This window comes from Hoplias malabaricus, chromosome 18 (genome assembly GCF_029633855.1).
Source record: "Hoplias malabaricus isolate fHopMal1 chromosome 18, fHopMal1.hap1, whole genome shotgun sequence".
In the NCBI taxonomy this organism is placed as follows: Eukaryota; Metazoa; Chordata; class Actinopteri; order Characiformes; family Erythrinidae; genus Hoplias; species Hoplias malabaricus.
The window spans coordinates 675,001-698,295 of record NC_089817.1 but is presented as its reverse complement, the minus strand read 5'-3'; the positions used below and the strand labels follow the sequence as shown (position 1 = coordinate 698,295).

The following is a 23,295-nucleotide window of genomic DNA, read 5'->3' as shown; positions in this document are numbered from 1 at the left end:
TCTCTCTCTCTCTCTCTCTCTCTCTCTCTCTCGCTCTCTCTCTCTCTCTCTCACACACACACTTGTCTTTCCAGTTGTTTCTTTCTTGGGTTCTCTCCCTTAATTGATCCTTTTTATTGTTTCTCTAAACTTTTCTTACCTTCTCTCTCTCTCTCTCTCACTCACTCACATTCTCTTTATTAACACTCTTATGACCTCAATAATTAAAATTGACCTTAAATTAAATACAAACTGCATTTAAAAAGCAGCTCTGTCAATAGCACCTTTTCACCCAATTGTTAGACGTCTCTAATTCCTCTCTGTTAGCTGTTAACTGAACTCCCCTGTCACACACAATGCCACCAGCACTGAGGACCAGAACGTGCTTTCTTTCAGACGTGCAGGTCAACCGCAACGTGTTTTCACTCTGGCACATTGAGCTTTCCAGTGACTGGCAGCAGAGGAGTGCACAAACTGCCCAGGTCCTTCACCAGGCAATGGGATGAGACATGGGAAGAGACTGAAGCCAGTAGTGCTCCTAGATCCTGACTTTGGAAGGCTGTGGCATCACCTGGGATCGACCCAGCTACCTCCCGGAGAGTTCCTCTCCTCTGGAGCCCTTTTAGGAAGCGTTTCTGGGTGCGATTGTTAAGGCCTGGACCTTCCACACCACGGCAAAGTGTCCGTGATTTAGGAATATTTTGTATTTTCTCTTGTTTTAATGTATTTGATGTATCTTCAGAGTATCTTCTTTGTCTCTCTCTAGGTCATTATTCTTTTTATTATCCTGACAATAAAGAACTGAGAGTTCCTCTGTTCTCTTCTTGTTGCTGTTGGTCAGTTAGACATTTCCATGCTTTCTTTTTAATCTTGTATTTCTTTGCCCCGCGTCACGTGATTACAAGCTGGCGAGCGCTGCTGAGTTACATATTTTCTCACCCAAAGTTCAACCGTTTCTGGAGCAGTTACATTTCAACGTACTTAGTTAGACATTCAGGAGGCTTGCTGTGTCATATTTGCTCTGACTTTGACAGAAAACCACTCACAGGACTGTGGGACATGAACAGATGCCATGGCTCATGCCTTAACATTACTGGTGAGTTCTCAATATCGTTTCCCTAATATAACATTAATGAACCTGTGGTTTAACGAGCTCTCCTTTCCTTTGATCAGCTGGAGAGTCCAGTGCTTGTCGCAGTCGTCTTAATCACAGGAATCGGCGGGACCTTCCAGTACGGCTTCCACATCTCCGTCCTCACCTCCCCTTCTGTTGTGAGTTTATGTTTTTGGGCCTCAGGGCAAAACAGCTTCGAGTCAAAGCATTTTCAAAGTGCTGTAAAGCTCTGGGGTCTGTGGGGTTGGTGTGGGGTTGGGCTTGTGCACTCTGTTTGCTGATCCCAGGCCTGGGGGAAACTGAAGGGTTGTGTCAGTATATGAGGCGTCCTGTGTAAAACGTGTGTCCTGTTTCCTGGGCAGATTATTGGCTGGGTTTGGTGGGTGATTAGCTGTGGCAACAAAGCATCTATAATGCTGACAGTTTACCTATTGATTGTTATTATGAGACAGTTGTAAAATAATTATTAGACTGTAGCTGCTATGGGGCAACACAATTGGTGTAGCAGTGGTGTGTTCTCCCTGAGTCAGTGTGGGTTTCCTCCAGCAGTGCAGAAACATGTTGGTAGGTGGACTGGCCGTGTGAGACAGTGAGTGCCCAAGGTCACTGCCCAATGCCAACTGTGGGAAAGAAGAGTATTAGCGCTCCAGCTTTGGGCTGGGGAAAAGTGAACCTGTGATACAGAAAATGCATGTGACCTCGGTAGTGCTCCTCCATCAAATCCTCACAGCAATTCCATCATCTAGTCTAAGGCTGTCCTAGAAGAGTAGATACTTAAATGTCCTCACCCCTCCTTTCCTCTGTAAATAACACTCATGTTTCTTGTGTTGTAAGTACATTAAAGAGCTGGTGAACCGCACGTGTGTCCAGCGCTATGGACACTCTCTGGAGCCCTGGGAGCTGTCTCTGATTTGGTCCTTCACAGTCTCCACGTACAGTATCGGGGGGCTCTTGGGGGCTCTGGGGGCCGGACACCTTGCTGCTGTTTATGGGAGGTGAGAACTTTTTACCAAACCCCTCACTGTTAATATTTTTACCAATCAGTAAATATTTACTTATTATTCTGGTGTTTAATTAATCAGACTCTTAAATTCTAACAAATACACACTTCACATATCTGTTACAATTTATCCATCCGATCAGCTGAACATGAGCTGAAAATTCACTATGCGTGATGCCAAGCTGGAGGTCTGTTCCCTGTGTACAGGACAGACCACAGTCCACAACATATTTACACTTTTGAAAGTAGTTCAAAGTAGTGTTAGAGTGCAGTGTTCTCCCCCTGTGTAAACAGCCCTGTTCAGAACGCCCGCTTTCAGCACCTGTTCCTTTAAATGATAATGAGCCGCTCGCTGTTCACCCCGACCCCGAGCGCACAGCAGTGAGGAGCGAGGAGCAGAAGCTCTGGTTTTTAGCCGTTTTCACTCTGTTCTCTTTCTTCTCCGTTTTTACTCAGTGCTCTTATTTCTCAGTCAGACGTCAGAAGCAGAGCAGAATCAGACGGCTCGTTTTAGCCCATATTTTCAGACATAGGCACCACACAGAAAACTGAATGTAGGGTCTTGTTTCGCAGTGTGTGTGTTAGTGGGCTTCAGATCCACACATTAATATGCTAATGCGCCAAACAAGTTATTTTTACCATGTCCTCTTTAACTATGTATTGATTCCACAATGAATCAAATAATGCATATTTGGAATCAATGCAAAGGAAATATTACATTTGTCCTTTATTTGATAAAAAATTCAGCGTGTCCTTGTTTGAAAGGCCATTTGTAATTTTAAACATTTTTAAATTAAGTCAATGTTTGCGCATTTTTCTAACAGAGATTACTGTATTATTCATTAGATATTCACAGATAGATAGATATATTGATGTCAGTGTGTGCTACCTAAATGTATTTCAACTGTGTTGTGATTACATTGAAAACTACTGTAGAAAAAAAAAGATTATACTATAAAATAAGTCCTCTATCACAGAAATGAACACGAGAATGGCCTTCGTTCATTTAAATATGTTATTCCTGAGGGAAAAGGCCCTGTGTGTGTGTGTGTGAGAGTTGAGCCGAGTGATGAAGGGGTTAATTATTAAGGTAATGCTGTTAATGTGTGAATCTCTGAGATTACGTTCTGCTGCATTTCGCTGGTTTCTATCGGACATTGCTTCACTGGAAGGTGTGGGTCAATGGCGATTGATTGACGTTAGCTGATTAATTTAGCAATTGATTGGCTTCCGGGGAAAAACAATGGTGTTTATTTGTAGAATGAAGTGGAATATAATCAGAGGGACAGGGGAAACGTCCACTAGGTACTGGACCCTCCTCGAGCCACTCTGAGCTGGATTATATCAGCTGAGTTGAGCATTTTTCTTTCTAGACACTTTTACTGTCACGAGAGAGAGAGAGAGAGAGATGTGGATGTGGATGTGGATGTGCACCCTCTAGGACAAGGGTTCTCTCTGTGCCTTTAAAGGGCCCATACTTCTCTCTTTTCTTGAATTAGATTTTGTCCACTTCACAGTGGTGTATTCGGGGTAGGGATTTTTCCCCTAAAAAAACTATGAAGTGCAGTCACACAGCTCCAGAGTCCTGCAGGTTGTTGGTTCGAGTCCCGCTCTGGGTGACTGTCTGTGAGGAGTGTGGTGTGTTCTCTCTGTGTCTGCGTGGGTTTCCTCCGGGTGACTGTCTGTGAGGAGTGTGGTGTGTTCTCCCTGTGTCTGCGTGGGTTTCTTCCGGGTGACTGTCTGTGAGGAGTGTGGTGTGTTCTCTCTGTGTCTGCGTGGGTTTCCTCCGGGTGACTGTCTGTGAGGAGTGTGCTGTGTTCTAAAAATGGGACAAAACCCAGTATAATGGGTTCAGAGAGATGAACTTGTGTGAAGTGCATGCACACACACACACACACACAGACTACATATTTTAGCATTAATTCTGGATGGGGTAATAACCAAACAATAAACAAAAACATCATCCAGCTAGCATTCGAGGAAAGAAACTTACAGAACAGAACAGAATATTACTAATGATTTGAGTTGATTTGAGCTCTTTAAACTGTACCTCTGTCTCTGTTTTATCCTGTGGGGCCTGAGTCTCCTCCTGTTCCTCTCTAACAGGAAGAGGTGCCTGGTCTTCAACAACCTTCTGGCCATCTGTGGAGCCGTGCTGATCCTGCTGAGTAAAACGGCTCAGTCCTTGGAGATGATCATGGCAGCACGCCTTCTGTACGGCATCAACGCAGGTTTGCTGCAGAAATAAGTTCCTTGATGAAGAAAAAGATGGTCATTTGTTTAGTTATGGATTTGTTTTTTTTCAGCAGCTGTGTGTTTGTTTTCATAAGTTTGACTTTGTCTTCACTTTTATCCAAAACTGAACTGCTGGTCCTCCCAGCCAAGGAAGCTATTCTCCACAACATCAGCATCAAGCTAGAGTCCCTATCAGTGGCTCCCATTAAGGCTGTAAGAAACCTGGGTGTCATGGTTAGTGACCAGCTGACCTTCACAGATCACGTTACCGCTGTAGCTCGATCGTGCCGCTTCTCCCTATTCAACATAAGGAAGATTAGGCCATACCCAACTCAACATGCAACACAGCTCTTCGTTCAGACGTTAGTAATCTCCCGTCTTGACTATTGCAGCGCCCTCCTGACAGGTCTTCCGGCCTGTGCTGTGAGATCGCTACAGATGATCCAGAATGCTGCAGCACGCCTGGTCTTCAACCAGCCTAAAAGAGCAGATGTCATGCCCCTATTAGTCGAGCTGCATTGGCTACCCTTAGCTGCTCGCATCAAATTTAAATCACTAATTATGGCCTTCAGAGTATTCACTGGTTCTGCCCCCATCTACCTCAATAGACTCTTAAAACCATACATTAGCGCCCGCCCTCTCCGTTCCTCAAAGGAGCGCCAACTAAAACGGCCAACCCCCCGTACAGGTCAGTCGAGGCTATTCTCCTCTCTGGTACCACGCTTCCAAGCACCATCAGAGCAACAGGAAACCTCTCCGCATTCAAGAAATCATTGAAGACCCAGCTCTTCCGAGAGTATCTTTTGCACTGAAAGTCTTTCTTTAATGCACTTATTACTTCCTGCATATTGCCTTTAATGTAAGGTATTGTGTATAAATCGTGCTGTAGTTCGAATGTTAGATCCTCTTTTGTAAGTCGCTTTGGATAAAAGCGTCTGCCAAATGCCTAAATGTAAATGTAACTAAACAGGGTTTCACAGTTTAGCGGGATAGCTTAAGCCAAAAGTCAGGTGTGTCCATCAAGGGGAGAGTCCCCAACACACACACATATATATATATATATATAGTGAATATAGCATTTTTCCCAATTTATTTAAAATTAGCAAATAAATAATCCTTCTATTATAACATTCACATTCAATTGGTGTGTGTGTGTGTGTGTGTGTGTGTGTGTGTGTGTGTGTGTGTAATTGTGATGTACAGGTGTGGCACTGACGGTACACACAATGTACGTTCTGGAGTGTACCCCGAAGAGTCTGCGGGCGATGGTGGGAGTCACAGTCGCTGGCTTTGTCTCATTCGGCAAGTTTTCGGGCCAAGTGCTTGGCATCAGGTGGGTCACATGACACAGTGGGACACCATCAACCTTCCAGTTTAATTTCAGAACTAAGAACAGAGTCCAGAAAACAAACACACACTGGAATCTCAGCCAGCGACTACCTGCTGAGAGCCTGATGGCTGACTGACTAGAACCAAAGTCCTCGTTGGAAAGTGCGTCCCTTTTCACTGGTACGATATTAGACTCACATCTGTGTGAATAAGGAGAGGCTTTTAAACTGAAAACGAAAGCCAGTGTTTTTAAAAACATATTTAAAAATAATCACTGGTAAAATTCTACATGTTTGTAATTTAACATGTTTTTCGACTTTTTCTGGTCACTGCACACATGCCCATGATGAGAGTGAGCTTATCCCCGTTTTCAGCGAGCTGATTGGCTCTTTTAATTGATGGGTGGGACTTTCCCAGTGAACAGACCCTGTTTTTATTTAGTTTATTTTTAAAGCGTTAGAATATAATTACAACCTGCAATTATTTAATAATTAAGAGGCAGGGTTTCTGTAAATCACTGTTATTGTAGAAGTGTGTGTGTGTGTGTGTGTGTGTGTGTGTGTGTGTGTGTGTGTGTGTGTGTGTGTGTGTGTAGTGAGGTGATGGGGACAGATGACCGCTGGCCCTTCTTGCTTGGCTTCTCTGGCTTTATTGGATTTCTGCAGCTGGCTACTCTTCCATTTCTGCCAGAATCTCCACGCTTTCTGCTCCTGAACCGTGGAGACAGACTCGCCTCAGAGAAAGGTAAAAAATGTACTACTTTGACCTTTAGAGTGACCAATGATTAATTGACCAATCAAACCATTTTAAAGGGGACGTATAATGTTGGGGCAAAAAAACCTTTGTTCTGTGTTTGTTCACATTAGAATGTGAATCTGGATCCCACCAACCCAAACACTGTGAAACAGGACCACCCAGTCAGTTCTCTGTGTGCTGCGTAAGTCAGAAAACACGTGAAAAAACGAGCCGTCTGATTCCGCTCCGCTTCTGACACCAAGTCCCGCCCCCTCCTCTGAGTCTGTCCAATCACAGCGCTGGACCCGTGTTAAAACAGAGAAGAAAGAGAACAGAGTGAAAACGGCTAAAAACCAGAGCTTCTGCTCCTTGCTCCTCACTGCTGTGCGCTCGGGGTCGGGGTGAACAGCGAGCGGCTCATTATCATTTAAAGGAACAGGTGCTGAAAGCGGGCGTTCTGAACAGGGCTGTTTACACAGGGGGAGGTGTATAGTCTTTATAAAGACATGACATGATCTTGGATGCTCTGAAGCAGCTACACATGAGGTTGAAGTAACCATGTTCAGTTCTCAGTGTGGGATAAAGGGGTATAAAACCCAGTGTTGGCAGAACTGGCAGAGTTGGCAGAGCAGGACTGTACTCTCTCAGATTAGTTTTAGTGGTGTTTATGATCCAGAACTAATCATTCAACATCAGTGCCTGACCTCACTAATGTGGACATGGCTCAGTGCCGACAAACCCTCACAGAGGTGTTCTGATATCCACCAGAAAGTCTTCCAAGAAGAGGACGTTGCTCGAGCAGGTGTCAGAAAACCGTGTAGATATGTTATCTATGTCCTACATTACTTCTGTCTGTGTGTGTGTAGCTCTCCGGCGTCTCCTAGGTCCCGGTGTGGATGTGTGTTCAGAGGTGGAGGAGATGCAGGCGGAGAAAGCAGCATTGCAGAGTGTGAGGAATCACAGTGTGAAGGAGCTGCTGCTTTCTGCATCCGTCCGCTGGCAACTCCTCACCATCATCGTCACCTTCACCACACTGCAGCTGTGTGGCATTAACGCTGTGAGAGACATACACACACACACACCCCTCCACCACATTGCAACTTGTGTGGCATTAACGCTGTAAAACACTCCTTCAGCAAACTGCAGTTAGGTTGCATCAGTGCTGAGCATCACAAATATGCACACAAACACACATTCCACCACGCTGTGGATTTGAATCTCACACACACACACACACACACACACACACACACTCACACACCATGCTGCAGCGATATGGCATCAGCACTTCAAGACCCCCTGCCACACACACCTTCACTCCTCTGCAGCTGTGTGGCATCAATGCTGAGAGTCACACCCGCGCATGCACACACACCTTCCCACTGCAGCGGAGAGTCTTACACACACACACACACACACACACACACACTGCAGCCTTTCATCAGAGATCTTCAAGTTGGGAGAATCCTGCTTTTGAAATTATAAAGTATAGAAAACCTTTTTTCCAGTTATAATCAAATGTGTAACTGTGTGTAGTGAAGTAGGATGTAGAATTGTTCCACACACACACACACACACACACGAACACACACACACCATCCATCACAAAGCTTACAGCTCTCTAACAGCTCCAATCATTTACTCATTAGTATTCTGCCTTCGCTTCTGATCAGCATTTGCTTTTGTGAGTCTGACATTTGCACAGAGGAGGAAAAGTCACCACATTCACCCTCAGTGTTTATTGTGAGGTGTGTGTGTTTGTCTTTCTGCAGGTGTACCTCTACTCCACTGATGTTTTCAGAGCTGCAGGTATCCCCACACACAACCTGCGCTATGTGTCTCTGGGGACAGGTCTGTGTGAGGTATCCACCACCATCGCCTGTGTAAGCATTAACACACACACACTGTGAGACTATGTTTCTGCGGACTGTGATGCTGACTGTTTCTCTCGGTCGTGATTAGGGGATGGTGATTGAGAGCACAGGGAAGAGAGTGCTGCTGATTCGAGGCTATCTGGGTATGGCGGCTTCGCTGCTTGTCCTCACCATCACACTCTACCTACAGGTCAGTGGCACACTCCTCACACTCTTCATCCTGAGCCTCCTGGGTAGGGTTAATGATTTGGGGGAGAAAACTGATTTTCTGATCAATATTGTGACTGTAATTTAAATTACAGAAATAAAACCACATCTGTTTCTGTGGCTTGGGGCTTGGACTCTGACAGGCAGATTCTGCTCCACTTCTTAGGCCAGTGTAGAGACTTTAGAATGGCCCCGCCCCCTCGTCTGAGTCTGTCCAATCACAGCACTGGACCCGTGTTTATGTGAGAACTCAGCAAAACAGACACAACGAGCGCGGAGAAATAAGAGCACTGAGTAAAAACGGAGAAGAAAGAGAACAGAGTGAAAACGGCTAAAAACCAGAGCTTCTGCTCCTCGCTCCTCACTGCTGTGCGCTCGGGGTCGGGGTGAACAGCGAGCGGCTCATTATCATTTAAAGGAACAGGTGCTGAAAGCGGGCGTTCTGAACAGAGGCCCTGTGGTGAACCCTTCTCCCTGTTGAATGTGGGGTAATAAATTTTTTCAGCAACCAGTGGTAGAACAACTCTAATCCAAGCACATGGTGGATAACTTTCAGTGCTGCACACACCCTCTTCAGAGCTGACTGAGTAGAAGGAAGATATTATATGAAGTGTGTATGTGTGTGTGTGTGTGATGTTGTAGGAACGTGTTTCATGGATGCCGTACTGCAGCATGGTCCTCATCTTCATCTACATCTTCTTCTTCTCCAGTGGACCAGGTGACTGCACCTTTCACCGTTATTACTCTAATTATACTGTTACTGTAATAAATGTGTTTTTGTTTAAAGTGTCTTTACAGTCTCTCTCTCTCTCTCTCTCAGCTGGTGTAACAGCCCCTCTCCCTGGCGAGCTCTTTACTCAGTCGTTTAAGTCGGCTGCGTTTGTTGTGGCGTGTACGCTGAACTGGGTGGGGCTCTTCTTTGTGGGAATGGTGTTCCCGATCATCGTGGTGAGCTCCTTTTACAGGTTAAGTTTAATGTAGTGCACTTTCTTAATGTATATAATGAAGCACTTTTCACGTGGCACTTTTAATAAGTGATTTACAAACAACTAAATAATAAACCACTTAAGGCATTTGATGCAAAGAGACGGCGAGTAGTAGTTTCAATGTAGTAAATGAATAACTACCAGTAGGTACTGAGTAATAACCTTCTCTTAACATTACTGCATGAATAATGTGCCTGAAGTCAGTGGGATAAATGGTTGAAATTTGAGAATTGTCTCAGGGGTGAAGCCATATAATACACATCATTAAAAGCCAAAACAAAACGGTTGCTGTCCTACTTTAAAAAACACGAGACACTGATCACCACACGGCTTCAAGTAGCATTTAACATTAGACCAAATAGAGCTTTATTTCTCGAACTTCTTATTAAAGCTAGCAGAAATGTACTAACTGCTCCCTTTTCTATAAACTCTGCTCTCTCTGGTGTTTAGTGTCCATTGTTTTTCTCAGATTTTAAAGCAGCAGTTCATTTTGAATTGACCTTAAGGAAAGATGATGATAGTTTCACCCTCGTGTCGTGGAGACCATTCGAGGATGGCCCTAAGAAATGCAATGCTATAAACACCAGAAAAGTGTCCCAGTGCTCTAGACGTACGATAGCATAAACAAATATGTCGTATTCATAATAAGTCCTGGCCCAGTAGCCCAGAGTCTGCCACAGAAACAGATCTGTGGGTTTTATGATTAATCCAGTCATTCAGATCATTCCCTGTTTCTGTCTGATCTCCCTTTTCAGGAGCATTTGGACTATTTCTGCTTCCTCATCTTCTTCTTCTTCTGCCTGGTCTCTGGAGGGTTTGTGTGGTACGCCGTTCCAGAGACGAGGAACAGGAGCGTCCTGGAGATCAGCGCCGCGTTCCAGAACATGCACAACAAAACCAAACCTGCACCAGAGGAGAAACACGACGCTCTGCCTCTCTCTCACACACACACGGGGCAGGCCACCAAACTCTGATCCCAACCATCGCATCACGTTCTTCTCTGCTGCTGTCGGAACCAAACCTTTTATCTCCATTTTTGTTTGTTGTTGATGCTTTTAGTTATTATTATTATTTTGACTTTTAAATAAAAAATACCAGCTGTTCTTCACATTGTAAAAATAGAATAAAATAGAACTTACATTTATAGAGGTTTCTATTGACCTATCTTTAAAAAGCTAAATTGTTGGAGGTTTTTAACCACAGCAATAAAATCTAAGTGTGAGTGTTTCAGACGCTAAAAAATAAACACCATTAATAAACACTCGAGGTGTTCTCCTCAGTGATAATGAACTGCAATCCATTTTTATCATCATCTAAACTGCTTTAATAAAGACTGTTATCCTGACCCCTAGTGTTCTGGAGGTAATAGTGGTGCATTTCCTTACATGCTGCGTGTGTGTGTGTGTGTGTGTGTGGTGGTAAGGGGTGTGATGGAATGGCACTGATATGAAGAGCAGATAAAACAAAATGTTAAACACACTGCGATTAAAACTCAGTTCGTGATCTGCTCCTCCTCTGGAACAAGGCCATGTGACCCCCCCCCAACAGTGTTTATACAAATGTAAAAATAATGATCAATCACTTTCATGACCATTGTTTGTGTTTATTCTCTGTTTAAAAAAAAAGACTAACTGCTCCTTTAAATTTATTTTGTATTATTTTAACACTGTTTTATAAATATATGATGTCTTTGATATTCCTAGGGCTCTGAGAAGCTTAAATGCCTCAAGGTATTTAAACCAGTAATGAGCAGTTGATCTTTACAAATGTTAAATTCATTCATCCGGATCGGAACACACACACACACACACACACACCTTTGGACAATTTCCCACACTCACCAGCGCCTCGTAACATCTGAATGGCCTCTAAATGTGTGCCCAATAAAGCGGTGTTTCTTATAAATTGGCCAGTTTACAGAGCTCTCCTCAGGACGTGTTGAGGCGCTGCACATGCGCAGTGTGTTGGTGTGTCCTCTGCTGGTCAGTGATAAGTGTGTGACAGTGAGCTGATAAGGCGCGTGTGTGATAACAGCCATGCCGCGTGCGTAAAGCACAGCGCGTACGCACGGTCCATCTCCCGCCGTGCGTTTTTACGCACGAGAACCGCGGGTGCGTTGGAATTTGTAAACACAGTGAGGACAGAGGCTCGAGCGCACAGACGGAGACATGGAGAGCAGCGCGGAGCTCGGGACTGCGGGGAAAACACCCACGGGGAAGAGGGACATACACCACCGGTGAGAGACACACACACACACACTCAGAGGTCCACATTCCACTCTCAGAAAAGGTCCAGTACAGGTACATTACTGTCACTAAAGCTACAGCAGTGGTGTTAGAGTCCAGTTGTGTTCCCTAAAGGTTCATTACATTCTCTTCTCCAGAAGGAGAGGGGGGTCTCTGTAATCTTTCATTATACAACTGTGGAGAATAAAAGAACACAATAAAAGTCCTGGAGATGAAACGGGGCGAATGACACCAACACGACTTTAACATCCACAGTTAATATAGAGAGAGGTACAGATCTGTTCCCAAGTTAAAGATGTTCCCTTGAGGGTACCACTACAGTGACTGAGAGTGTAGGGGAGGTGTCAGTTCAGTAGAGAGGGGAGTAACTAGTTTCATTCACTGAGGTACAGCAACTTAATTAAAACACAGAAAACTTTAACTCCTACTCGTGTACAATACGAGATAATGTGGTGGTGCTGTGTGTGTGTGTGTGTGTGTGGTGTAGTGTAGTATATTAATAGGATGCTGTGCAAAATGTAAGTAAATACAATGCATTGATGAAGTCATGTAAAGCCTTTATTTTATTTAAATAAATAAACTATACAAAGACAATATTTCAAATGTTGAAACTGATAAATATTTGCCCATTTTAATTAATTTAATGTTAGCAAAGTATTTCAGAAAAATTGTGAAGGCAAATAAAAGACTAGTGTAATGCTGCAATAAAAAATATAACTGGTGTTAACTTGCAACAGGTGAGTGACGCGGCTGCGTTTGTCACAAAGCAGCTTCACAGAGCTCCAGTAAAGATAAAGCTTTAACATGAAATATAAAAATGTAAAGAATGTAACCCACCCCCAGGAGAGCGAGCCAGGGGCGACAGTGGCACAGAGACACTCCCTGAGAGCTGAGGATGAAACCTTGGAAGGAACCAAGGCCTCCTCTGGTCAATCTGCTGGTGACAGTATTTAGGAGTCCGTGAAAACTTCAGTGTAGGGGCAGCTCCAAGGCAAGTGGTGGTGGCTGGATCGTGGGCAGCTGGTCTGGAGCGTGGAGCAGGATCTCGACAAGAGCGTCTCAGAAGTAAAGATGGGGGGGGGGGGGTCACTCTGTGAACGACTGCGTGGGCAAATAGTGAAACAATTAACAAGAAAGTTTCTTAAACTAAAATAGTAAGGAACTTGGGATTTAATTCCTCTAGAGCACATCATATCATTAACAGACAAAGCCCAAATCTAGTGATATAACAGACAGGTTCCTTTAGTGGGAATCACTTCCCCAACCCACTGTCTGTGAACACAGTTCATCACTACATCCACAATCTGGCCCCAGTCTCTTTTAAAATGGACTGAGGTGAAGTGGAAAGTGTCTGGGGTCCAATAAATGATTACAAAAATGTTACATTCTTTTGGGAAATTATGGATGCCACATCCTCCGCATTCACGAGGAGAGGGACCATGGTCGGGGGTGTGGAGGGGCATTAGTGCACATGGAATGGGTAAACTGCACATCTATTAAAGGCGTAGTCCACCATCATAATCAAAAACACTTTTTAGAAACCTCACCATTCTCTAGCTCTCCAGTCCTTTTGTGCGCTCAAAAGTGGTCTGATGTGTTTACGAAGCTCCGGTGTTTGTTTGTAAGTGAATGAAAAAACAAACTATCTAGGAGTTAGAGGTTTGGAGCAAGATACTGCCATCCAGGCATCTTTTTCTGGGACGTTCTTTGCTCATTTCACTAAGAAAAGGCCAATTCACTGCAGGGATTACAACATCACAGCTACTTAACCCTAACCCACTGAAAAACAATGGGGTCATTATGAAATGAAAAATCTATAATGAGAGCTCAGGTTGATGCAGCTGAACTCCTGCAACAAGAAAGAATGGGAAAATATTTCACTTTCAAAACTACAGCGACTGGTCTCCACAGTTCCCAAAGGTTTACAGAGCGTTCAAAGCAGAGGTGACACTACACAGTGGTAAACGTGCCCCTGCCCCGCATTATGGAACATGTTGCTGGCATCAGATAAAAAAAAAAAAACATCAAATTTTGAAAACGTGTTCTCAAATGTAATGTAAAATATTGTCTTTGTTCAATTGTCCATAAAATATAGGGTTTAATGATTTGCACATCATTGCATTTTGTTTTTATTTACATTGTGCACAGTGTCTTAATTCCTTTGGAGTTGGGGTTTGTAGTAACAGTAGGAGAATTATCAGTAGTGTTAGTAGTAGCATTGGTAGCAGTAGTAATCAGCATATATCAGAGGCTTGGTATGTGTCCAGAGAAGCTATAATGAGCTCTGATCTCTGATCTTTATCAGTGTTCAGTCAGACTCTAGACTCTAGTGGAGACACAGAAGCTTCAGCTTCTTCAACATTAATCCTGAGATAGACCTTCAGAACTGACCAGGTCACCATGTTGTGTCCAGTGCTGTGTTGTTTAGTGGGTGCTAAGGTTTGTCTGAGGACCTCAAAATGTTAAGGACCCCCACAGAGCAGGTGTGATGTGGTGGTGGATCATTCTCAGCGCTGCAGTGACACTGACGTGGTGGTGGTGTGTTAGTGTGTGTTGTGCTGGTGTAGAGTGGATCAGACACAGCAGTGCTGCTGGAGTTTTTAAACCCTGTGTCCACTCTCTGTCCACTCTGTGAGACACTCCTCCCTCGTTGGTCCACCTTGTAGATGTAGAGTCAGAGACAGTAGCTCATCTGTCGCTGCACAGTGTGTGTCGCTCGTCCTCTAGTCCTTCATCAGTGACACAGGACGCTGTCGGCTGGATGTTTTTGGTCGGTGGACTGTTCTCGGTCCAGACACTGAGGGGTTTAAAAACTCCAGCAGCACTGCTGTGTCTGATCCACTCTACACCAGCACAACACACACTAACACACCACCACCACGTCAGTGTCACTGCAGCGCTGAGAATGATCCACCACCACATCACACCTGCTCTGTGGGGGTCCTGAGCGCTGAGGAACAGGGGGAGAGGGGGCTGTGAAAGTATGCAGAGCAGTGTGGAAAGATGTTTTAATGTTGTGGCTGATAGGTGTATATTGTTGTTGTGGATGGACCCTGTGTCCCACGTACTTTATACAGTGAAAGGTTTATAGAACTCTCTTACACAGTTTCTGCTCAAATGAAAGTGATTAATACAGAGTGCACTCCTCTCTGCTGCAGTAACGGCCTCCTCTCTTCTGGACAGGCTTTAGAGATAGATATAAGAACATTCCTGTGAAGATTTGATGGCATTCAGCCACACATACATCAGGTCAGGTGTTGATGTGGGACGGTTAGCTCTGGACAGTAGTTCATAGTTCTTAGGTCAGTTCTTGCCTGAGGAGCTTATTCCAGGGGTACTAATGAGTTTTAAAGCATTTGTGTAATGTTTAATGTGTAATTCAGAGTTATGTCATTTCACAGTGACTGTGTGTTGTATTAAAAATCACAACTGTCTTTTTTTTGGGGAGAGTATTGTATGTAAAAGTATGCGTGAGTTTGGGTTTAGATGATTTACAGATGGGGATCTCAGCGTTAGAGTTCGGGAATGGAGTGCATTAATACTGCAAACCTGTGTACACTCGAGGTGCATTGTCTTGTTCTCCAGTCACAGTCATCTCTGGTCTATTTATTGTATGGTGAGCACTCAAGGGTTGACCCCATCCCTCTGCGATGCAGACGTCACACTGAGGACCGACTGGGACAGAGCAGTGGAGGGATTCACAGCTGAGCTGTGGCTGGAAGCTCTATGGTGAATTTCCTAAATAAAGCCTTCAGCAGCTGAGAGGGAATTACCTGCTCCAGAAACATGAGCCGAGCGCTGAAATATTAACCGTAACTGTACACAGACGGAAAGAGAGAGAGAGAGAGAGACAGAAGGGGGGTACAGATAGAGAGGGAGTGGGAGAGGGATAAAAAAGATAGAACGATAAGAGATAGATAGGGAGAGGGAGTAAGGGTAAGAGGTTGGGAGATGGAGAGTGAGAGAGTGGGTGAGGGAGAGAGAGAGGGAGAGAGACAGGAGAGAAAGAAAAAAGACATAAAGGGAGAGGGAGAAAGAAAACAGAAAAAGAGTAAGAATAGGAATGAAAGGAGAGAGAGAGAGACTCAGAGCTAAATCTGATATCACTCTTTAATACACGGAGCCTAACCCTAACACGGCCTGTGACATCATCAGCAAATGAGCCGTATAAACAGTAATGAATATTTATGTAGGGGTCAGCTGAGTGCAGCTGGACGTATCGGAGGGCATGTTTTATATCGTAGGTGTGCAAAAGTTTGGTTTGATTGGAATGCAGGTCTTAAACAGACACATGTACAACGTCAGAAAATCTGTCTCTGTGGTGGTACCCTCTCGAGTTCATATACTGCACCTTTAATTAGGGAACGTAACTGTACCTTATTCTATATTAACTGTAGATTTTAAAGTTGTGTTGATGTCATTTGCCCCGTTTCATTTCCAGGACTTTTATTTTGTTCTTTGTTATACATAGTTCTATACCTTTAATGACAGTAATATACTTCTACTTTACCTTTTTTTCTGAGAGTGTATAATAACCACATTCCATAATATCCTCGCTGTCTAGTGAAAAACATGCATCTCCTTGTTTGTGGATATTTAGTTTATCATCATTTGAACACAGCAGCTGTCATTCATGACGAATCGACCAATAGAAATGCCCCAAAATTACTTTTTACATTGACTTCCTTTGAAGTTGCTATTTTGGAGATACATGTTGTTTTTGGACAGTGGCAGTATTCAACTCTCACCTATAAATGTCCCAGTGCCCAACTGAGAATATAATAGAAAACAGTGTCCATTTAATCAGCTCCACTGCCTGTACAGGAGCACTTTGTAGTTCTACAATTACAGACCGTAGTTCATCTGTTGCTCTGCATACTTTATTTCCTGATTTGTCGTCATGCAGAGCTACAAGTGTTTAGATAGTGAAGTATAAAACCCTGAACCCTGTGAGTGTGTGAACTCCTCCCTGATGACATCATCGCTCACACACTCTCCGCACGCGAGCCCCAGTGACGTCAGAGTGTGTGAGAGTGTGATAAGGAGACTTTCACACACTGCACAACACTGATATACACACACTGATACCATGGAGGGCTCAGAGTCTTTTTAATAGCGTGCATTGTACGAGTGTAATCTGTTTTATCAGCTCCAATTTGTCCTCAAATTCATTTTTGTCACTGACCACAAATGACCAGAATATGCCTTAGGCCTCGTCTGCCAGCAATCCAACAACAACAACGCCCCCAAAAACCAACAACACCCAATAGTGGCTGCCTGCAGCACTGTGTGGGTGTGTGCATGTGTGGATGTGTGTGTGTTCAGTGTCTCGAGTATTTACGTGTGTGTGTGTGTGTGTGTTTGTGTGTTTGCTGTTACTGGTTAATTTGAGATCAAATTAAATTGTACTGCTGTGATACAATGATTAAAATCTAGATTTCTTTCTCCTCAAAAACCCAGTAAAACCCAGCAATTCCTCCACAAACCAAACAAAACACAAAATAACTGCAAATATCACAAATTTACCTCCTAACGCTCAAAAAGCCAACAGTATCCTTCCCAAAAATGACTTTAATTTTGAAGGTGATGCACCAATGTGTTGTTTCATTTATACCTTTGTACATGCTGTAAAACATGTAGAATTTGTATTATTATTATTATTATTAAACCATAAGCGCCCGTGGTGACATATGTGTCACAAACACTTTAAGAGGTCTGGAAAGTTTCCTACACAGCTTTATCCTTCACTTTTAATTATGGTGTCCCCAACTGACATGTGTTGAACATGTGTTGGATGTAGTCATATGACAGTTTGAGAAAGTGTGAGTGTGACCGTGTGCTTCATAAGAACATAGAGATCATATAAATTATTATTTAAAGTATATTTTTGTTTCTAAAAGGTGTGTTCTGACTTTTTTAACAATTCAAATGCTTTGTTCACCTGTCCTGTTACACACAACACTCTGGTCCCAGTTCAGGAACAAAATGTTGAAATACAAGTTACAAAATGGTTGTTGTGATGTTTGTTACGTTGACTTTTTATTCCCAAAATAATTACAGAATACAGCAAGAGATGTGAACAAAAAAAACTGTTCCATGTTGCTTCTGGTCTGTTTTATATGGCTTCACGTGGAACAGAGTCTGGGCTCTTATAGCTTAATAGCAGTAGTATTCATTCACTGTCTGTAAGCGCTTATCCAGCCTACCTGGAAACACTGAGTGCAACGTGGGAACACACTCTGGAGGTGGCGCCAGTCCTTCACAGGGCAACACTCACAGAATCACACATATGGACACTTTTGAGTTGCCAATCCACCTACCAACGTGTGTTTTTGGAGCGTAACAGGAAACCCACACAGACACAGGGAGAACACACCACACTCCTCACAGACAGCCCTAGATTAATATTATTGTACTATTATTAATACTAATAATTATTATTACTACAATAAGAAGAGTTATTATAACAATTTTTATTGTTATTATTATTATTATGTCACACAACTCTTGCTTGTTGGTAAGTGACTCTGTCTCTTACTCTGCTTTGTTTTCAGGGTCTTCATCAACAAGAGCGTGACTCTGGAGAACATTAAGTGTTATGGCTTTGACATGGACTACACCCTCGCCAGTGAGTGACCTGTGAGGAGATAACACATGCCTCTCAAGCATGTGTTATCTCTCTAGATAGCATAGATATCTAACGATCTAACGAATGCGAGAGAGAGAGACAGAGAGAGAGAGAGAGAGAGAGAGAGAGAGAGAGAGAGAGAGAGAGAGAGAAGAGAGACAGATGAAATGTGGATGTTTCAAAGCTGTAAGCACTCTCACTGTGTACACAGAACAGATATTTTAGTGGAGCATTAAGTGGTTCACTTGTGTTCTCATCTCACTGTACTGATATTTTGAGAGAAATAATATATAAATAACCAGTTTTATATAGATTAACTGCTATGCTGTGGTGGTAAGAGTGACATACTGCTGCTTTAAGACTAAACCTATGCAGACTTTAACCTGGTTTTAATCTCATAGCTTCGTCTAAGACTTCTCTTTACCTCTTTACAGTTTATACATCTCCTGAGTACGATGGGCTTGGCTTTGAATTACTGCGAGACAGACTGGTGTCCATCGGATATCCACACGAACTACTGCGCTACTCGTACGACCCCAGCTTCCCCACACGGTGAGAGCTGCAGCCTGGAGGATAACACATCAACTGTGAGGGAATAAATAAAACAGTCGGTCATTAACCTTTTTGAACCACATTGGCACAGTGCTCCATGGTTTAATGCTCAGACCTTCGACTCAGGTTTACATTTCTGAAGATTGTGTTCTACAGACATCAGAAGAGAGGTCATTTACATGAATGGGTTTTAAAGGGGCAGTACATGGTGATGCCACTCTTAAAGGGTCTTAAAAGGGCAGTACACCACCTGATGTGGCCAAGAACTACTTTAGCTGCAGGAAAAGAAGTTTAACCAATGACAAGTCTGCTATTTTGCCATGACTTGAGAAGGTGGCGATTCACTTCGGACCAATACCAGAGCCAGTGCAAAACAATACACAGAAGTGTGTATACGCGAATGTACGGTGAGCCAATCAGAATGCATATTATGCGAAACATAAGTAAGGTCAATGTCTATATAGATAAATGACTATGTACATGATATAAACAAGAGGAGCAGAAGTGGTCATTGCACTAAAGGAGTTAAGAGATAGTGTTAGTAATATATTGTTAGTAATAGGAGCCGTAGAGACAAAGTGGTCCGACTAGAGCGCGGAAAATAATAACAGTGAAAATGAGTGCATCATAAAAGTATAAATGAGAGTATGCACCGAACATGTAAAAGTATGTAACAATATGTAAACGTTTGTAACAGTTTCTATTGTGTTTAAAATAATGATGCTTTTAGACTAGTGTTGTTAACAGAAAAGGACACGCTTCAGTTTTTAATAACAGTGTTTCCTCATGTGGCCAGTGGAGTCTGTGATTATGGCCTATGTCAGATTACACTGGGATTTGAGCCTTGTATACACAGCTGCTGTTGGTGTTGAGCTTGACAGCTGGACTCTGTTGGTTATAGCAGTGTTTATAGGAAGCTATATTGGTGTGGTTGAGTGGTGAGATTAAAGAGAATAGATATCACTGTTGCGTGTTTAAAAGGAATATATTTTCAGCATTTTCCACAAGTAGAAAATGGTTCAGTTCTGTTTCTTAATAAAACATCTGGGACCTATTTTAATCAAAACCCCACAGCAGTCTAAACAGCCCTGTTCAGAACGCCCCCTTTCAGCACCTGTTCCTTTAAATGATAATGAGCCGCTCGCTGTTCACCCCGACCCCGAGCGCACAGCAGTGAGGAGCGAGGAGCAGAAGCTCTGGTTTTTAGCCGTTTTCACTCTGTTCTCTTTCTTCTCTGTAACCTAGAACTGCCCTAAACTTCTGAAAGTGAGTTAGAATCCTTCTCAGATATGGGAATGACTGTGTGTGTGTGTGTGTGTGTGTGTGTGTGTGTGTGGTGTGTGTAACTCAACACTAAACCCCAATCATCGCATTCCTCCCAAAGGCCTCCAAAACGCTAAAAGGTCAAACTACAAATTCAGGCTTGAGCAGCGAGCTCCACCCACAGGGAGAATATAAACAGCGTTCAGAAATGGATTCACTCCCCTGAGGCGGAATATTTCCTCTTTAACATTTCTCCATCCGTCATCACAGCTCCAGGGAGTAATAACAGACACTAGGAGTAGCACTTTATTTATTTAAAGGTTTATTTTATTTTGTCATTTCAAGTTTGAACATAGGTCTGAAATAGAAACCTTTTGTTTTTAAAGTGTGATTCTGGAGCCCACCAACCCACACACTGTGAAACAAGGCCACCCAGTCAGTTGTCAGTGTGCTGCCTTAAGCCCAATTTATGCTTCTGCGTCGACCCTGACGCCTGACACGCACCTCCCCAGAAAGGTAACTATGTGATGCATCGACATAGACCTGCTGTGATTGGTCAGAAGTCGGACAGACATTGTTTATGCAGAACCGTACAGAAACATGAACCCCTCTCGTCCACACACAGTGACACAGACAGCAACAAATTCATAGCGAGAGATTTCCTCAGACGTGGTCTGGGCTTCAGGGAGGAATACAAATGTTGAACAAAGAAAAAAATACCTCGACGAGAAACAATACCACGCGGGATAAACGTGCCGGCTTTGTATTACATACCTTCCTGGCACCTCATAAACTGTGCTCTGTCCCAAGCATCGACCTACTCCCTAAACAGTGCACTGTAAAGATTTCGAAAATAATCCGCAGACACCAACGCTCGGGATAAAACGAGTCGTTCTGATTCTGCTCTGCTTCTGACGCCAAGTGCAGAGACTTTAGAATCGCCCCGCCCCCTCGTCTGACTCTCAGTGCTGTGCACTCCAGCTGTGTATTTTCCCTCCCCCCTCCCCTGGTCCTTGTTTTGCCGGTCCTTGGAATCGAATCAGGGAAACTGAACCGTTTCAGTCCCAAGCCTGTCCCTCTAACCTTTAACCTGTGGCTGCTCTAAACGTTGTGCTGTTTGTGGCTGTCAGGAAACAAAGGACTCACTGCAGCCTTTCAGAGGCTCTGCAGACTCGACAGGACAAGACAGGAGTGGATGGAGGGTTTATTATAGAGACTTCAGCGCTGATGTTACTGTATTGGAAGAGTGACGGACGGTCGAGGCAATAAAGGAAGTGATGGATGAGCTGATGATGGGAGAGGAGATGAAAGAGTGAGATTTTGAGGGAGAGAATGATGTCAAACAAACTAGTGTGTTGTGTGTGTGTGTGTGTGTGTGTGTGTGTGTGTGTGTGTGTGTGTGTGTGATATCTCTCATATCCTGTCCAATACATACTTTTCATTGCCTCTTTAAAGCACATGTGGGCAGGTCTGAGGTCTGTGTAATGCCTGTTTGGTTCAGAGGGATACAGACATGTTGAAAAAGAGTTGTGTAACAATAACTCATGACAGTGATTCCCAAAGTGTGTGAGTGTTGGGGGGCCTTTGCATTGGGACATATCACTTGTAAGGATTCAGCTGTAAAGGTTTGGGAAGCACTGTGTGGTCACATATTCATGCTCATTAAAGGAGTGGCTGTGAAAGGAAAAGTCAAATAGAGAAGAGTACAATGTGCAGTGTGTAAAGTTTGGATCTCCTGCACCTTGCTGAGTGTGTGTTGTTTGTGTTTGCAGTGGTCTGGTGTATGACTCCACTTACGGGAACCTGCTGAAGGTGGACTCCCATGGAAACATCCTGGTGTGCACCCATGGCTTCTTCTATCTGAGAGGGTGAGAGGTTTGAGTGTGTGTTTATTTATTATTATTATAATTTATTATTATTTATTTATCCATATTTTTCCCACCTTCGCTCAGCATGATTGATGCTAGTCCACGCCATTGTCTGTTAGCTGATGTAAGAGAATGTGTCATTAGTGTTCTCCTCCAAGCGTGCAGAGCTGTCCAATGATGAGATTTCAATTGTAAAAACCTTCTGAAGTTGTGAGACCCCAGTCTGTGGTTATTGTGTTGGAGGAAAGGTGGACTTTGGAGGCAATAAAGTGAGTGATGAATGAGCTGAGGCTGAGAAAGCGGAGATGATGGAACAGAGAGGATGATGTCACAGGAAGGTGCCTGTGTGTGTGTGTGTGTGTGTGTGTGTGTGTGTGTGTGTGTGTGTGTGCGGGTGTGTGTGTGTGTGTGTGTGTGTGTGTGTGCGGGTGTGTGTGTGTGTGTGTGTGTGTGCGGGTGTGTGTGTGTGTGTGCGGGTGTGTGTGTGTGTGTGTGCGGGTGTGTGTGTGAGCAGTTGTAATGCCCAGAGCTAGTGTATCATTAGAATATTTCCAGAACCGGACGTAAACATTTGGGACTAATCCAGCTGCTCTATTTTAAAACGTTCTCTATCCTCTGTATAGAGTACCATAATAGTGCACCAGCAGGTGGACCCACGAGGGAGGAGTGTCTCACAGAGTGGACAGAGAGTGGACACAGGGTTTAAAAACTCCAGCAGCACTGCTGTGTCTGCAGTTCCTCATTAGTTTGAATGATTTGACAGATTGAATGTATAGATGAAATATGAATACGAACAGCAGCAGCGCCTGGAGTTGTTCGATTTGCTCTGGTTTGTAGTAATTAGTTCAAGCTACAGAAAACACACTCCTTCATTAATTAATTTAGTTCATTAGAGCAGCTCGGCCGACCCAGAATACGGATCCTTTAAAATATCACCAGCCTGCGGCTGATTTAACACAATGTGAAATCAAATATCTGCTCGGTGTGTTTGCAACTCAAGCTTACAGCTCCTCCTGTGTCTCTCCCTTAGCCCCGCCTACTTAGTAGTTTTCAGTTTGTTTCTGGTTTATATAACACTATAGTTTCAATGTGTACTCGTCTGGTCTTGCATCAGTTCATCTGGGTATTATTGTGTTTTTATCTGGTCTAATAACATTGTTCAGCATGATTCCACCTTAAAAGATTCACATAAATATATAAACACATCATCATTCACATTTCTCCAAGCTGTATGACTCACCTACTCCAAAAACATCACGTCAACCAATTACAGCTGGGC

At 43.6% G+C, this 23,295-nt stretch overlaps 2 protein-coding genes across 2 annotated transcripts in view; both read left to right on the top strand.

Annotated features, from left to right (window-relative positions):
• The first annotated feature begins 87 nt into the window (after positions 1-87).
• On the top strand, positions 88-10,747 carry slc2a11l (solute carrier family 2 member 11, like). Its single transcript, XM_066651497.1, has 12 exons — positions 88-1,075; positions 1,153-1,251; positions 1,928-2,088; positions 4,200-4,324; positions 5,532-5,661; positions 6,253-6,401; positions 7,259-7,449; positions 8,165-8,275; positions 8,355-8,456; positions 9,116-9,191; positions 9,294-9,421; positions 10,215-10,747. The coding sequence occupies exons 1-12, from the start codon at positions 1,052-1,054 to the stop codon at positions 10,431-10,433; spliced, it is 1,515 nt and encodes a 504-aa protein (XP_066507594.1). The 5' UTR covers positions 88-1,051; the 3' UTR covers positions 10,434-10,747.
• An 839-nt stretch (positions 10,748-11,586) lies between these two features.
• nt5c2l1 (5'-nucleotidase, cytosolic II, like 1) overlaps positions 11,587-23,295 on the top strand; it is a 28,014-nt gene continuing 16,305 nt past the window's right edge. The window contains exons 1-4 of the mRNA XM_066650622.1: positions 11,587-11,695; positions 18,260-18,333; positions 18,768-18,885; positions 21,921-22,016. Coding sequence (XP_066506719.1) covers positions 11,628-11,695; positions 18,260-18,333; positions 18,768-18,885; positions 21,921-22,016 — 356 coding nt within the window. The 5' untranslated portion in view covers positions 11,587-11,627. The remainder of the gene's footprint in view (positions 11,696-18,259; positions 18,334-18,767; positions 18,886-21,920; positions 22,017-23,295) is intronic.

Excerpts from the sequence above, each read along its gene's own strand:
- slc2a11l (XM_066651497.1), top strand. The coding sequence starts at position 1,052 with ATGGCTCATGCCTTAACATTACTG. Across the intron at positions 7,450-8,164 it reads AGCTGTGTGGCATTAACGCT|GTGTACCTCTACTCCACTGA; the intron begins GTGAGAGACATA and ends GTCTTTCTGCAG. Across the intron at positions 8,276-8,354 it reads TATCCACCACCATCGCCTGT|GGGATGGTGATTGAGAGCAC; the intron begins GTAAGCATTAAC and ends GGTCGTGATTAG.